This window comes from Rhinatrema bivittatum, chromosome 7 (assembly GCF_901001135.1).
Source record: "Rhinatrema bivittatum chromosome 7, aRhiBiv1.1, whole genome shotgun sequence".
In the NCBI taxonomy this organism is placed as follows: Eukaryota; Metazoa; Chordata; class Amphibia; order Gymnophiona; family Rhinatrematidae; genus Rhinatrema; species Rhinatrema bivittatum.
In genome coordinates, this window is record NC_042621.1 from 295,160,406 (window position 1) to 295,178,055 (window position 17,650).

At 43.7% G+C, this 17,650-nt stretch overlaps 1 protein-coding gene across 1 annotated transcript in view; it reads left to right on the plus strand.

The window, feature by feature from the left end:
* Positions 1 to 17,650, plus strand: part of NHLRC2 (NHL repeat containing 2) — a 167,858-nt gene that overhangs the window by 78,743 nt on the left and 71,465 nt on the right. The window contains exon 4 of the mRNA XM_029610452.1: positions 2,624 to 2,745. Within this exon, the coding sequence (XP_029466312.1) occupies positions 2,624 to 2,745 (122 nt within the window). The remainder of the gene's footprint in view (positions 1 to 2,623; positions 2,746 to 17,650) is intronic.

The following is a 17,650-nucleotide window of genomic DNA, read 5'->3' on the forward strand; positions in this document are numbered from 1 at the left end:
ACCAGATCCTCCCACACAGGTATCCTACATACTCCCTCCCTCAAAATTGCTCATCTCACCTCCACGAGAGAAAGGGCCTTTACCATAGCAGGCCCTTCACTCTGGAACACTCTCCCCACCTTTCTCCGCCTTGAACCCTGCCTGGCCACCTTCAAAAAAGGCATAAAAACGTGGCTTTTCAGAAAGGCCTATCCGGAAACCAATCAAACCTAGTCACTCCTACCCTAGTTCCTCTCTTACACCCCCCAGCCTTAATCCCTCACACCCTGCCAGCCCTTTAAGGCACCTCCTTATCGCCTCTCCTTTGCCCGCCCTCGTTCTACTATTTTACAAAATTGCTCATTGTATCCGATGTAATTAATCTATTGCTAGTTGTAACTGCTGTAAATAGTCCCTTCTGTAAATAAGTTCCTCCTATTTCTTATTTTTGACAGTTGTTCCTTACTCTCTTTCACGCTACCTATCTTTCTCTCTCTTCTCCTGTCTCCCTTACCCCCCTCCTTTTTTTCTGGCCTGCTCCCATCCCCTGCCCCCTGTTCATTGTAATTTCCTCCTTTAATTGAGTTACTTGTAAACCGGCGTGATGTGCCATACGAACGTCGGTATATTAAAAGTTGTTAAATAAATAAAATAAATAAAATAAATAAATAAATCTGGACATTTCGGGCCCAGCCCTGGTGCAGCTCCTGGATGAGTATAGTACCTTGTTGGGTTACCAAATTAATTACACTGTCTGAGATTTTTCCTTTTGGGAGTAAGAAGTCAATGCCTAGGAGCTTGAGGTACTTCCGGCATGCTCCACATGGGTTCACATATCTGGGTATTAGGGTTACCCTTGGCTTTCGGATTTATTTAACTTAAATTATGCACCACTGTTGGCAACCATTAGGAAAGATCTTAAGGATTGGTTGGACCTAAACATCTCATGGTCAGGGCATATCAATTTAGTTAAGATGTGTATCTTGCTCAAGCCGATGTATTTGTTTCAACACCTCCTTTATAATGTGCCACAGTCAGTCTTTGTGGCTTTGAATGGTCAGGTTGGGAGTTTCATTTGGCAAAACCAGGTGGCACGTATTAGGAGGGAGGTGTTGTGTAGACCCAAAACTGAAGGTGGGATGGGATTACCAAATTTCGTGAGCTATTACTGGGCAGCCCGGCTGGTGTGCATGTGAGAGTGGTTCAACCCGGAAGCTTCTAGGGGGTGGCTTCAGGTGGAAAGAATGCACACAGAGGATATAGAACTTCCCCTGCTTCTGACCTTGCCTACTCTTTCGTTGGTTGCCAGGGGGATACTAAGGAGGAATCCATTGATTGCTCATACAGTGAATATATGGAAGAAGACCTGTCAGCATGTGGGAATCTCGAGGGGAGAGTTCCCCAGTATTACTACAGGCAAAATCCTTATTTGTCATAAAGTTCCTTCTTTCTGGTTATGGCTAATTAACAAAAGTGCGGTCTCCGATTCCTCTGGCAACTGTGGAGGGGAGATAGCATTGAGTCATTTGCTGACTTGGTCCACCAGTTTCAGATTGAGGTCCTTATATATATATATAAATGAAAGAAGCCTTGGTTAGATTGAGGAGGAAGGGGTGGACTCCCAGGTTTCTACCATACTTCGAGCAGTTTTTGAGTGACCATACGTAGGAAGGGAAAGCTCTATCTCGTATATATCGTTCCATAGTTGATACGGATGAAATTCTGGACAGAATTACTTTGGTGATTCAGCAATGGAAGATGATTTACAAATCACACCGGACTGGGATGTGATATGGCGGGAAGCGCATTCCATATCAGTAGGTGCAAGATATCAATATCTTGCACATATTAATACGCGCATTCCATATCAATATGTGGCCACATATTGATATGGAATGTGCTTCCGGTCATATCACATATTATATCGAGTGTATCGCTGCCCTAAGTTTTGTAGAGTTTGTTCTGGGTCAGCTTCTCCCTTATGTTGGCGTAGTTGAGGACAGGACGATACATATTTCCATAGGTGGGAAGATATAGAAAGGGAAGTCAGATTAATGTGTGGTATTCATTTTACTTTAACTCCTTGTGTGGGGCTTTTGGGATACTGGAAATATACTATTGAAAATATTTGCAACTGGGATGAACTTCTTATTAATCAGCTAGGCACACAATAGCGTTGTACTGGAAGAGTGCCCCTAGTATTTCACAATGTTATTCTCAAATGGTGGAGATTGCATCTATTGAGAAACTTATATATTCTTTAAGGGAGAGACTGGACAAATATGAGAAAATATGGATGACGTTTTGGGATTATCTGCAAAAGTAGTGCTATGTTGAAGGTGGGCAGGATGGGTTGGGATATACCCATTGCAGTTGTGATTGAGGACTTTCAAGTTATGGGAAGCCAGTAGGTCTCATAATGTTATTCTGTGTTTTGTGCAATGTATACTGTCTGTTGAAATAAACAGTTACAAAAAAAAAAATAAAACGGGACTTCACCAGGGTCCCATGAAGTCCGTGACAGGAGGAGTCATGTTCCAGGGCTTATCTATGATTTTTATGTTTTTAAATGCATTTTTCTTCTCTGAAAGCTGGTTTGTGGTGGTCCGTGAATGAAAATAATGGTTTTCTGTTTCATTTGTAGGGCCTACAAGTGGATGGAAAGATGGAAAATTCTCAGAATCAGCTTTCAATTCTCCGCAGGGCGTGGCCATAAAGAATAACCTCATTTATGTGGCAGACACAGAAAACCATTTGATCCGAAAGGTAGTGTTTGTAAATATCCACCATATTTAAACATCATGTTCCAATAAATTCACCGGCCGGTGGAGCATCTTATCACCTTTTATGGAAAACTCGTAATTCATTGCCAAGGTCTCATTTCTCATCCATGAATATGTAAGGGAAAGTAAAAGTGAGCTAGCTTTAGGAGTTGCTTAATATGCTGCTTTGCATTGGCAGAACAGTTAGAGACCTAAAAGGATAGACCTGCTTGCATACTTTGAATGTCTGAAGCAGTCAGTTGCATAGTTCCATAGTGAAAAAAAAAACCAGAATATAAATCAAATTGATGAATTACAAATTGCTGGCAGATAGAATCAATTGGCCCACCCGGTCTGCTTAGTTTTACCTGCCTACTCTGTCACTGTTGTTCAGATCCTGAAATTATGGTCTGAGAGCCGGATGCAGCCCTTGGCTGAATTTCATCCGGCCTCCGGCAGCAACAAGCTTGATCCTGTCCACAGCAGTGACGACAGACGGAGCTTGATGGGGCCTGCAGGGGGCAGTATCAGAAGTGCATTCCGCCTCTGCCACCAGCTCAGATACTTGAAGGGCAAGTAGCAGCACATCAGAGCGGCGTGAGTGTGGCATAGCGGTGCAAGGCCGCCTGCTGATTGTGCGTCTTTGTTGTGCCTTGCATTTTGTTCCCTAATCCAAGCCACGGCGCAGTTTGTGCCTCATTCTTGGATGTTCTGCCTCTGGCAGCGCAGACTTTCGGATCTGATCTCCCACCAGCAGATGGAGACAGAAGAAAAACACAGGCAAGGGGCCTCTCTTCTGTTGACGAATGGTGTTCTATCAGTTTATTGGAAGCCGCTTTTAGCAATTCCCTGGAACTGATGAGGCGCGGTACGAACCTCTGCTTCCACTCTTGCTTCCCTCCTCAGCGGTGGAGCTGGGGGACCCTTTTAGTGCGACTGATCATACCGGGCCTGCATTTTAGACAGGCACCCTGGGTTCGGGAGCGCGGCCATGGTGTTAGGTAGTTTCTAGCTGACCAGTATGAAGCTACAGTCAGCCCTGCTGTTATCTGAAGCCTCCGTAAAGAAAGCTCACAAGGGGATCCTCGCCTCCGTGGCCAGCTGGGCTGGTAAGCTGAGAATGGCAGTGCGGCTGCAGCTTCTCCGGCGAGGAAAGGTCAGTACAGCATTTCTTATCCTGCCCGCACTTCATTATGAGGGCAACTGCCAAAGCCATTTAAGTGGGTAAACTGGCCATCTGAATATTGCCCCCCCCCCCCCCCCCCCCACCCCACCTCCATCACCCAATGTGGCTAAAAGCACATGTGGTGTCCCACCGCACAGGCACTTTTGGGCAGATGTAGAGAGGAGGCATTCTCCGGGGCATGTTTAGCTTAAGTTAGAAACAGCACATGCAGATTGCATTTTGAGTCTACGGGCGCTATTTTCTGTGAGAAAAGGTAGGTGCGTGTGTCTGCAGGTCTTTTGTACCCACGATATAAGAACATAAAAATTCCACCCTGGGTCAGATCAAAAGTCCGTCAAGCCAAGCATCCTGTCTCCGACCATGGCCGATTCAGGGCACAACTACCCAGCATGATTCCAAAGGATAGATCCAATCCTCCTTGCTCATAAGCAGGGATAAGCAATGGCTTTCCCAAGTCTTCATGGCTAACAGTGCTATAGGAACTTGTCCAAACCCTTAATTCAGCTACTTTAATTGCTTTCGCCACATCTTCTGGCAACAAATTGTCTGCTGATTTAAAAAAATATACTTTCTACGATTTGTTTTAAATGTGCTACCTATTAGCTTCCTGAAGTGTCCCCTAGTGCCAACACTATGAGAAAGGGTAAATAATCATTCCCCATATACCCGTTCCACTCCCCTCGAGATTTTATAGACCTCTCACCTCTCGTTTATCTCCTCTCAGCTGCCTCATCTCCAGGCTGAAGAGGCCTAACCTGTTAGGCTTTCCTCATAGGGGAACTGCTCCATCCTTTAATCATTGTTATTGCCCTTTTCTGCATTTTTTTCAAGTTCTGCTGTATCTTAATTGGGGCAACCAGAACTATCCATAGCACTCAAGGTACAGTTGTACCATGATCAATACAGAAGGAATATGACAGGTGGCCAACTCCGGTCCCCGAGAGCCATAAACAGGGCAGGTTTTCAGGATATCCACGATGAATATACATGAGGTAGATTTGCATGGATGGCCTCCATTGTATGCATATCCACCTCATGCATATTCATTGTGGATATCCTGAAAACCTACCCTGTTTATGGCTCTTGAGGACTGGAGTTGGCCACTCCTGCATTACGATATCTTTCATTTTGCTTTCCAGCCCTTTCCTAATAATGCTTACCATGCTATTTTTTTTTTAACTGTTGTTGCACACTGAGCTGAGCATCTCAAAGTATAATTTACAGTGACTCCAAGATCTTTTTCCAGGGTGGTGACGTCTAATAAGGAAACCAGCATCGTGCACCTATAGTTGGGATTATTCTTCCCTATAGCCATTACTTTGCCCTTGTCCGCATTAAATTTCATCTGTCATTTTGATGCCAATCCCCCTATCTTTCAAGGTCCTCTTGCAATGCCTCACAATCCTCTTGTGATTTAAGCTATGAATAATTTAGTGTCACCTGAAAAATTGATCACAAATCTTGTCACTCACTTTTCTAGCTCAGCTAAACACCTCACTCAATATATAAACTCACAGAGGTAGATTTTAAAAGCTACATGAATTTTAAATAGCCGGGAAGTGCGCACGCATCCAGAAAAATGTGGAAAGGGGGCAGGGCCTGGGTGTTCCAGAGGCGGGGCCTGCATCGATGGGCGTAACCTCTAATTTTCCTCAGCCAACGGGTTTGTGTTACGCACGTAACTTTGCTACAGCTCCTCAATAGGTGTAGGAATCTGTCGAATATCTGGGGAGTGAGAGAGAGTTTGGGGGGTGGTTGCAGAGACATTCAGGGGTACTCATGTAAAATTGACATTATTAAAGAATTTTACACCTTATAATGATGAAAAGGAGTTGATTTGTACAATGCAGCTAGCAGAGACTGCAATGTACAAATCAACTCCTCTTGTTCGAATTTTCTCTCTCTTCTGCCTATAAATCTCTCACCGTCTCTTTACTATCCTTGCACCTGGCTGTCACGCCGTTCCTTCACCAGTTCTCCATCTCCCAAAGCTTTACTTCCCCAAACTTTCCACCCACCATCTTCCACTCACTGGGTTGTTCCCCCACCTGTCTCTTGCTATCTGTCTCTCTTCTCCTCCAACAGCCACCTCTATCTGACTCTCTCACCACTCCCCATCATCCTACCACTGACTCTCACACTCCTAACCTTACTTACTCTCAACACATTTCACTCACCTCCTCCCATGTTCTCCCATCCCTCCCACCCCTCCAATCTGACTCCTTTACTCGATCCCCTCTATAACTCTCAATCCACCAATCATTGCCTCAATGATCCCTTCCTCCCATCTCCTTCCCTGATTCTCTTATCCCCTATCACACCCTTGCATGCTCACACATTCCCCACAATACCCTCTCTGATTGCTCTCTCTTTCACACACTTAGCCATCCCATCACCCCTCTGTGCCACTCTCTCAACTCTCTCCCCCTCATCTCCACCTCTGACACTTTCACCTAAATTCCTCCTCCATAGAAGTATGATGGCAGAAAAAGACAGTATGGCCTATGTAGTCTGCCCAACTAATTTAGCTTTACAATTCCCATTACTCTCTCAGAGATCCCCTGTTTTTATACCATGCTTTCTTGAATTCAGATACCTATTTTTGTCTCCATCACCTCCATGCATCCACCATGTAAAGAAATATTTCCGAAGATTACTCCTGAGTCTACCCCCTTTCACCCTCATCTCATGACCCCCTCGTTCTAGAGTTTTCTTTATGTTGAAAGAGGCTCAACTCTAGGGTGGCCAACTTTTCCATGGACCATAACTGGATACCCCATTAAACGTCATGCTTTGGGAGGGGAGATGGTAGGGGGGGAGGATAGACTACTGTCAGTTGTTGATCCACTCATTACTAATATACACCCACCTCCATACTTCCCCATAAACACACAGCCTCCTATCTTATACACACACACACACACACACACACACACTCACTCCCAAACACATAGCTTCCTCTCTCATACACATATGCACACTCACAAATGCACTACCTCCTCTCTCATGCACACAGCCGCCTCTGTCAGACACACGCACACACTCCTAAACACACAGCCTCCTCTATCGTGCAACACTCCCAAACGCACAGCCTCCTATCTTATACACACACACTCCCAAACACACAGCTTTCTCTCTCATACACATATGCACACTCCCAAATGCACAACCTCCTCTCTCATGCACACAGCCTCCTCTGACAGACACACACACAGCCTCCTCTATCGTGCACACTCCCAAACGCACAGCCTCCTTTCTCAGACTCAGGTCTCCCTTTCCTTGTATTAAACATGTTTTCCCATCGATAGCAGGGTTGAATTAGCCATGCTGTCTGGGAGCATCTTGCGACCGGTCAGTAGGCGGAGTTTTCTCAGTTAGTACAGAGTTTTGAACTCTGTACGGCTGCATGGTGAGCTTCCCGTGCGATTGCCTTGTTACCTCAGTCTCTTTTTTTCCGTGAGCAGTCTGCACGCGGGGTTTTTCTCCTCCTTGTCTCTGAAGAGATTTTTTTCTCAAATTTTGGATTTTCATCATTTTTTCTGAGCAGTGATGGCTCCTAAGCCATCCGGATTTAAGTACTGCCAATGTGGTAAAATTATGTCCAGTACAGATGGCCGCGTCCATGGGTGCTGGTCTCCGGGGCAGCCCCAGTCCTCTCCCCTCCTCCCGAAGCAACGAAAGCGGAAAAAACCGAAAAAAAGGAAAAAAAGCGGAAAAAAAAAGTTGCAAGGGAGAGAGGACGGGCAATCCTATGCTCGGGATTGCCAGTCCTCTCTCCCCTCCTCCCGAAGCAAGGCGCAAAAAGCAGCTTTGCTTTTCGGGAGGAGGGGAGAGAGGACTGGCAGTGAAAAGCAACGAAGCGACTTACTTTTTTTGCAGCCCCCCCCTCCGGAGACGGACATGGGCGAAGACGACCGCGGCTCCCCTGCTTCCAGCTGCCCGCGAAGATAGACGCATCGCACGGGCGAAAGCGGCCCCTGTGCGTGCAATTGGGCCGCTCAAGATGTGATGTCACGACGTTTGGCGTCACGGCATGTGACGTCACGTCTTGAGCAGCCAATCGCCTCTCCAACGTTTTATTTCCCCTCAGCATTCACTCTCTTCTTCTCGTGCCTATTTTCAGAATTTCGCCACGCTCCCTCATCCTACATACTAGAATAAAATTTCCATTACCATGAATTCACAGCTTGCCTAGTGGCTCCCTCGTCCCCTCCCTGGAGGAGCCAGCTTGGAGTTGGGAGTCCTAGGAACAGACCAGAGCAGCAGCTTCTGTCACCGCTTCCCCCTGTCTCTCGCCCCTCGGCAACAGGGACAGGAAGGGGAGGCAAAGCAGAGAGCACAGCAGCTGTTCAGTGCTTCCTGTCTGTCACTGCAGAGGAAGGAAGGAAGGCAGAAGAGCTGGCAGTGCTGTCCGAAGCGCTTCCTCCTGCCTCCCGTCCAGCCGCTGCAATCCTGCGGGCTCCTTGCGCTGTTCTTTGGCTGGCGGAGCCTCGTGGCTTTAGCTGCTCCCCTCAAGCTGCAGCCCTCTGCATCTGCATGATTTGCACACATGGTTGCACCAGCCCTGAGTCCTATGTCACCTGATCCCAGTTCACGCCTACATGAAAACGATTCTTCTTTCCATTCACCTGATGCCATTGCCTTATTTAATTAGTTATATGCAAACCGATGTGATATCTCGATCGAATGTCGGTATATAAAAGCAATAAATAAATAAATTACCTGCATCCTGACTCTCGGGCCCAAGTAAGAATGGAATATTCAGGGCAAATTAAAAAAAAAAATCAAAACCTAAAATAATTGCAAAATTCAGTCTTCTTGAAAAAGCACTTCCCTGTCAATTTTGGGAAGTTGAAGTAGTTACTTAAGTAGATTTTGGAGTACCAAACATCACTGAATCCAACAGCTTATGAGTCAGACAATAATGTTTTGCAAATGTCTGAATTGTCCACGAACTTGCTGCTGAGGCATATTTCCTGTGCTGACGCACCATACGTGCTTGCCATTGTTTCTGCTTTCGCTCGAATTTGATGAGCGGTTATTTTTAACGGAAGTTGCTTGGCCACCAGAGAATAGCAGAATGAAATACATTGTGCTAACCGTGAAGACACGGCTTGCCTTTCAGCTGCTTCTCCGATTTTATTAGTATCATTCGAGTCAAAGACCTTGGACGTTTTCCTTGTGTCCCTTGTTTTCGGCAAATGTCTAATTTATGTGGCGTGGTTTCTTGTAGACTTGAATGTGGTTTCTGGTAAAAAGTAGGCAAGGTTATAGACTGACTGATGTGAAGCTGAGATACTACCTGTGGTAGGAACTTCAGGTGCGTGCGTAGCAAGAGCTTATTCAGGAAAAAACTGTGTGTACAGTGGTAAGTAATGGACGATTAGAGTTCATTTACTCTTCTTGCAGAACTAATGCTATAAAAAATGTAATTAAAATATTCATTAACAAAAATCTATCGTTTGCTAAAATTAAAGAGAGTTGTTACATTAAAAGTCCATTGCAGCCAGATCACGCTATATCTACAAAGGCTGTAATTCACCATTCTCTATTATTAAGCCTTGATTCTGTTAATGTAACTCCATCATTGTTCTCTGCTTCAGCATCATTGAGAAAAGGGGAATTGGATTCAGACAGCAACCCGACTTTTACAGTTTGGGGAACAAATAAACATGGGGGGTAACTTGCTGATACAGCTTTCATCACCCTTAAATCATTAAGCCTGATACTTTTGATGCAACTCCAATATTGCTTTCTGCTTTCACGGCAACAGTTAAGGGAAATTGGATTCAAACAGCATCCGAGGGCCCTGACTTTTATGGTCTGGGAAACTGATAAGCATGGGGGTAACCTGTGCAGTGCAGCAGATACTGGCATAAGCATAAGCTTGCTGGGCAGACTGGGTGGATCATTTGGTACATTTCTGCTATAATTTCTCTGTTTCTATTTATTGTCTCAGATAATAGGACTAGGGAGCACTGCATGAAGTTAGCAAGTAGCTCATTTAAAACAAATCGGAGAAAATTCTTTTCACTCAGCGCATAGTTTAGCTCTGGAATTCATTGCAGGAGGATGTGGTTACAGCAGTTAGTGTAACTGGGTTTAAAAAAGATTTGGATAAGTTCCTAGAGGAAAAATCCATAAACTGCTATTACGGTAATTAATAAGCAGTAGTAGCTTGAGATTTAGCTAATGTTTGGGTACTTGCCAGGTACTTGTGACTTGGATTTGCCACTGTTCGAAACAGGATGTGGGCCTTGATAACTCTTGGTTTGACCTAGTATAGCATATGTAGATGACCCCTCACCTTCTCCTTCCCCCTTCCCACCAAATCAGGGAGGGATTTTATTCAATTATTGTTAGGTCAGAAAACTTAGAGTCAAAGTGTATGCAGCTTGTGACACCAATGGGCCCAATGAGAGTAATATTTATTGGGGTTAGAATTCATTGGTGACACTTGAAGTTGTATCCAGCGAATGCACCTCTTCCTCCTATGCCCGTTCTTTGTGTCTTATGCTTCTGAGGTATTGCTTGTCCCACTTCTCCAGACTTTCCCTCTGCTTGTCCCACTCAGCCCTTTTCACCTACAGCTCTCACCCTACTAAAAGATCTGCTTGGTTAGTTTCCTTTTGAAATCCATTTTGTAGCCTCAGGTTCACATTTGGAATCCTTTTTGACTCTTTTGTCTCAGAGTCTTCCAGAAGTTGGTCAAAGAATTTGGAATTTGTTCTTAACAATAATTTCACTCTTACTTGGGGTCTTCTGGCCCAGCTTCTGTGTTTTGGGGGTTTTTTTTCCCTGTTGCATCTGAGCTGTTGCATAAACCTTTTGAAGTTTGCCTAATGTGTCGAGAACTGGTTTAAAGCCAGAAGCGAAGGTTTGCTTGTTGGTAGTTATTTTGGATTCCACTTAGTTCTTTGAACCATAGGTGTCATCGGCAGTCAAATGTTGCTTCATACAGCTGCATTTTGTTCGTCAGTTACAAGACCTTTTAAGTGGGAAGAAATTGACAGCATTAATATATTTGTTGGTAATTAATCATATTCACTACTGAAACTCCGTGTATTTTGGCCTTCCTCAAAAAAACTATGCAACGCCTGTAGCTCCTTCAGCAGAGAATTGTTGACACACTATCATCTTGCTCCCGCTTTAAGATCCTCTCAGTGGGCTCTGTTGGTGCAGTTGTCCGCTGCCGTCTGTGTTTAAAAAAAGGATTGGATAAGTTCTTGGACGAGAAGTCCATTACCTACTATTAATGAAGTTGACTTAGAAAATAGCCACTGCTATTACTAGCAATGGTAACATGGAATAGACTTAGTTTTTGGGTACTTGCCAGGTTCTTATGGCCTGGATTGGCCACTGTTGGAAATAGGATGCTGGGCTTGATGGATCCTTGGTCTGACCCAGTATGGCATGTTCTTATGTTCAGAAAGAAATTGTTCTATTTATTTATTTGAAATTATTTTTATACCGCCTATACAAAAGTGAGGTCTAAGCGGTTTACAAAAGTTAAAATAAAAGTATGGAAGAAGTAAAATAAAAATAAATTAGAACATTAAATATTAAAATAGAGTATAAAATAAAGGCATACATATTGAAAATAACATTACAAAAACAAAATAGAATAGGCAAGCTGAAAAAACTTATGATCTGTTAGAGGCTGAAAGTAGAATGAAAAATGAAGTTATTGTCTTGTGGGGACTCTGTTGAAAACTAAGGAACATAGGTGTGTTGTTAAAGATTTTTTGCAGTCTTTAATGTTTGAAATTTGGCGTAAAGAGTCTGGAGGATGGGGCCAGCAACTTAGAAAGTGCGTTTTCTTGTTAAGTCTAATTGTGCCACTTTAACTGTAGGAAAATCTAATGAAGTGGTTGGTAGAGTCTTAAGAGCAGTTATAGATGAGATTATGTACGTTGCTTGATGTGTAGTGCCAGTGTAGTGATTGAAGAATTGGTCCAAATGCAGGTCGACAGGAAAATCACTTTGCCATCGCTATCGTTCAGGATTGAAAATGGGCATAAATCATCCTGGGTGACTGAGTGGATAAAAGTTCAAATTTAGAGGGCACTTTTTCACGAGACCCAGAGGCTCCAGGTGCCTTATTTACATGGAGATTGAGTGAGGTCACTTTACCCTGGCACAGATTTCCCATTAGGCAGACAATGCAGATGGCCGGGGGGTGCCTTGTGTCTTCAGGGCTCCCTGAGCCCTTTAAGGGGGGGGGTGGGTCCAAGTTCAGAGAGGGTTGCCTGGAGGAGGCATCCATTGATCTTTGGAGAGCATCTCCTTCCTCCTCCCCCCCCCCCCCCCTCAACTCCAGTTTACCCTGATGTCATATCATCTGAAAACGAACATGTCTGGAGGCTAGAGTAGGAGAATTGGAGAAGCTGAGGCAGACAGAGAGGAACATTGATGAGACCTTCAGGGACATAGTAGCCAAGTCCCAAATCCAGTCTGGCAGCCCCAGTGCTGCCTTGGATCAGAAAGGTCTCCCAGTAGGAGAACATCACCCTGGTGTAGCAGGAAGTGATCCTGTAGCAAGGACCTGCTCTCCAGGTGATGTATTGTCCTCTCGCACTGAGGACAAGTCTCCCAGGGCTACTGCCCAGGAGGGAAGGGTTAGGCCGGCCATCATAGAAATGTAGATAGCAGGGTGGCTGGTGGACGTGAGGACCCCCTGGTAACATGCCTACCTGGTGCGAAGGTGGCAGACCTCACGCGTCACCTAGATAGGATTATAGACAGTGCTGGGGAGGAGCCGGCTGTCATGGTACATGTGGGCACCAACAACATAGGAAAATGTGGGAGAGAGGTTCTGGAAGCCAAACTTAGAATTTTAGGTAGAAAGCTGAAATCCAGAACCTCCAGGGTGGCTTTCTCTGAAATGTTCCACGTGCAGGTCCCCAGAGGCAGGCAGAGCTCCAGAGTTTCAATGCGTGGATGAGACGAAGGCGCAGGGAAGAGGGATTCAGTTTTGTAAGAACTGGGGAAACTTTTGGGGAAGGGGGAGACTTTTCCAAAAGGATGAGCTCCACCTTAACCAGGGTGGAACCAAGCTGCTGGCACTAACTTTTAAATAGGAGATAGATCAGCTTTTAAACTAGAATAAGGGGGAAAGCAGACAGTCACTTAGCAGTGCATGGTTCGGAGAAATGTATCCTTGAAGGATACTAATGAAACAGGAGAGTTAGGGCATCCGAACAGAGAGGTTCCAATAAAAGCAAACATAGTCCATGTGCCTATATGTAAAAAATCACCGAAGCTAATGATTTCCGAATTATCCCTAACAACTGAAAAGCAGTTGAAATGTCTGTATGCCAATGCCAGGAGTCTAAGAAGTAAGATGGGAGAGTTAGAATGTACAGGAGTAAACAATGAGATTGACATAATTGGCATCACAGAGACTTGGTGGAAGGAGGATAACCAATGGGACAGTGCTATATCAGGGTACAAATTATATCACAATGATAGGGAGGATCAGCTTGGTGGGGGTGTGGCACTTTATGTCCGGGAGGGTATAGAGTCCAAAGGATAAAGATCATACAAGAGACTAAATGCTCAGTAGAATCTATATGGGTAGAAATCCCATGTGTGTTGGGTAAGAGTATAGTGATAGGAGTATACTACCGCCCACCTGGACAAAATGGTCAGACAGATGATGAAATGCTAAGAGAAATCAGGGAAGCTAATCAATTTGGCAGTGCAGTAATAATGGGAGATTTCAATTACCCCACTATTGACTGGGTAAATGTAACATCAGGACTTGCTAGAGACATAAAGTTCCTGGATGTAATAAATGACTGCTTCATGGAGCAATTGGTTCAGGAACCAACAAGAGAGGGAGCTATTTTAGATTTAATTCTTAGTGGAACTCAGGATTTGGTGAGAGAGGTAACGGTGGTGGGGCCACTTGGCAATAGTGATCATAACATGATCAAATTTAAACTAATAACTGGAAGGGGGAAAATAAATAATAAATCTGCAGCTCTAACACTAAATTTTCAAAAGGGAAACTTTGATAAAATGAGGAAAATAGTTTGAAAAAAAAACTGAAAGGTGCAGCTGCAAAGGTTAAGTGTTCAACAGGCATGGACACTGTTTAAAAATACAATTCTAGAGGCGCAGTCCATATGTATTCCACACATTAAGAAAGGTGGAAGGAAGGCAAAACGATTACCGTCATGGTTAAAAGGTGAGGTGAAAGAGGCTATTTTAGCCAAAAAAAACATCCTTCAAAAATTGGAAGAAGGATCCATCTGTAGAAAATAAGATAAAACATAAGCATTGTCAAGTTAAGTGTAAAACATTGATAAGACAGGCGAAGAGAGAATTTGAAATGAAGTTGGCTATAGAGGCAAAAACTCATAATAAAAACTTTTTAAAATATATCCAAAGCAAGAAACCTGTGAGGGAGTCGGTTGGACCATTAGATGACTGAGGGGATAAAGGGGCTCTTAGGGAAGATAAGGCCATTGCCGAAAGACTAAATTAATTCTTTGCTTCCGTGTTTACTAATGAGGATTTTGGGGAAATACTAGTTCTGGAGATGGTTTTCAGGGGTGATGAGTCAGATGAACGGAATGAAATCACTGTGAACCTGGAAGATGTAGTAGGCCAGATTGACAAACTAAAGAGTAACAAATCATCTGGACCGGATGGTATGCATCCTAGGGTTCTGAAAGAACTCAGAAATGAAATTTCTGATCTATTAGTTAAAATTTGTAACCTATCATTAAAATCATCCATTGTACCTGAAGACTGGAGGGTGGCTAATGTAATCTCAATATTAAAAAAAGCTCCAGGAGCGATCCAGGTAACTATAGACCAGTGAGCCTGACTTCAGTGCCGTGAAAAATAGTGGAAATATTCTCAAGATTAAAATCGTAGAGCATTTAGAAGACATGGTTTAATGGAACACAGTCAACATGGATTTACCCAAGGGAAGTCTTGCCTAACAAATCTCCTTCATTTTTTTGAAGGGGTTAATAAACATGTGGATAAAGGTAAACAAGTAGATGCAGTGTATTTGGATTTTCAGAAGGCGTTTGACAAAGTCCCTCATGAGAGGCTTCTAAGAAAATTAAAAAGTCATGTGATAGGAGGCGATGTCCTTTCGTGGATTACAAACTGGTTAAAAGACAGGAAACAGAGAGTAGGATTAAATGGTCAATTTTCTCAGTGGAAAAGGGTAAACAGTGGAGTGCCTCAGGGATCTGTACTTGGACTGGTGCTTTCAATATAAATATAAATGATCTGGAAAGGAATACGACGAGTGAGGTTATCAAATTTGCGGATGATACAAAATTATTCAGAGTAGTTAAATCACAAGCGGATTGTGATACATTACAGGAGGACCTTGCAAGACTGGAAGGTTGGGCATCCAAATGGCAGATGAAATTTAATGTGGACAAATGCAAAGTGATGCATGTAGGGAAAAATAACCCATGCTATAGTTACACAATGTTAGGTTCCATATTAGGATCTACCACCCAAGAAAGAGATCTAGGTGTCATAGTGGATAACACATTGAAATCGTCGGTTCAGTGTGCTGCGGCAGTCAAAAAAGCAAACAGAATGTTGGGAATTATTAGGAAGGGAATGGTTAATAAAACGGAAAATGTCATAATGTCTCTGTATCGCTCCATGGTGAGACCGTATCTTGAATGCTGTGTACAATTCTGGTCACCGCATCTCAAAAAAGATATAGTTGAGATGGAGAAGGTACAGAGACAGGCAACCAAAATGATAAAGAGGATGGAACAGCTCCCCTGTGAGGAAAGGCTGAAGAGGTTAGGGCTGTTCAGCTTGGAGAAGAGATGGCTGAGGGGGGATATGATAGAGGTCTTTAAGATCATGAGAGGTCTTGAACGAGGAGATGTGTATCGGTTATTTATAATTTTGAATAATAGAAGGACTAGGGGGCATTCCATGAAGTTAGCAAGTAGCACATTTAAGACTAATCGGAGAAAATTCTTTTTCACTCAACGCACAATAAAGCTCTGGAATTTGTTGCCAGAGGATGTGGTTAGTGTAGTTAGTGTAGCTGGGTTCAAAAAAGGTTTGGATAAGTTCATGGAGGAGAAGTCCATTAACTGCTATTAATCAAGTTTACTTAGGAAATAGCCACTGCTATTAATTGCATCAGTAGCATGGGATCTTCTTAGTGTTTGGGTAATTGCCAGGTTCTTATGGCCTGGTTTGGCCTCTGTTGGAAACAGGATGCTGGGCTTGATGGACCCTTGCTCTGACCCAGCATGGCAGTTTATGTTCTTATGTCCCCACCACACACTCACTCTCACACACACCACACACTCACTCTCACACACACCCGCAGACTCATGCAAATGCACTCACACACACACACTCTTCCTGTGCCTATGTGTGCCAGAGGTAAATCCCATCCTTTCGTTAACATTTTTTAGATGTACTTTTCCCTTCGTCTATGGGCCTGACCTACAAAGGAGATTTTGTTCCAGCTCATTCTGTTCTCGGCGAAAAAGCCTTTGATAACTGAGACTCCATGGGGTTTTTTTGTTTGTTTGTTTCAATAATTCCTTTACGTGCATCAGTGAACAGTGATGTAAAACATTGACAGATGTTTTCCTTTAGCAAATGTAGTAATTATATATCACAAGAACCGGTGCAAATACTGAAGAAAACGCAAATGAATACAACACAATACTAAGCCCTTCTGAATGTGAATTGTGGCCGTCGTAATAGGCACTCCTGGTATACAGATGCCTTCCTGGCCTTCTCTTTAATCATAGGCTCAATGTTCAACTTTTTAGATTTTTATGCAGATTAAAAGTGACTTATCTTGTCTTTTATCAAGGCTAACAGAAGAGGCAAAAGCATTAGAGGCTTTGCGGTACAGTCCTTTTTACACCCTAATATACCATCCGAAACGTTGTCACCATCTGTGCATAGCAAGTGTGGGCACTGTCCGTTTTGTGCACAGGCCATTATGGACAAGCCCAGGAAGAAGAATGCATTTGTATGGTTCTGCTCATTGATTGTCATCTTGTGGTGGTTATTTTTTACATTGCCCATGCAATAAAATGTACGTTGGATGCACACACAGAAACATCAAAACTCATCTGACGGAACAGAAAGGTTGTGTCAACCCCGGCATAGTACAAGCCCCTGTGGTCGCTCCTTATACGGTGATCAATTCAGTGGTCTCGGGGGGGGGGGGGAGGAGGGGGATTTCAGAGCAGAAGAGGAAATCGTATAGAACGTCTTAATTTAAAAGAACAATTTTGAATTTTCACCTTGGAGGCTTAAATTTAGAAGAGGCGTGGCTACGCCATTATTTCGTACGGTTTATTCTATAAAAAGGCAGAACCAGTCTGCCGCTCCCAGTTTAAACTTTGGGGCCAAAATGCAAGCAATGGCGAAAGCCGGTTAACTGCTACGAACGTGGTGTTAAAGCTGCCTTTATTGGTTTTTAAACAATAAGCAATGTGTCTGCTTTTTTGCCTGAGTGTGCATGAGGTTGAAAGCATTTTGCCTGGTACTATATGTTGCCCACGCCTTCAGATCCAGCTCAGTGCGTTTGTTTACATGTTGGAGACGTTCTTGCTGATAGGAAGGTACCGGTAATTTACCATTTTAGATTTGACAAGCTACGAGGTTTTCTTTACCAAGTCTCCATCCTTTAATATCTGTTTCAGTTATGTTAATTTACTGTTTGGTTTCCTATTTGTTTTCTTATTATGGATGG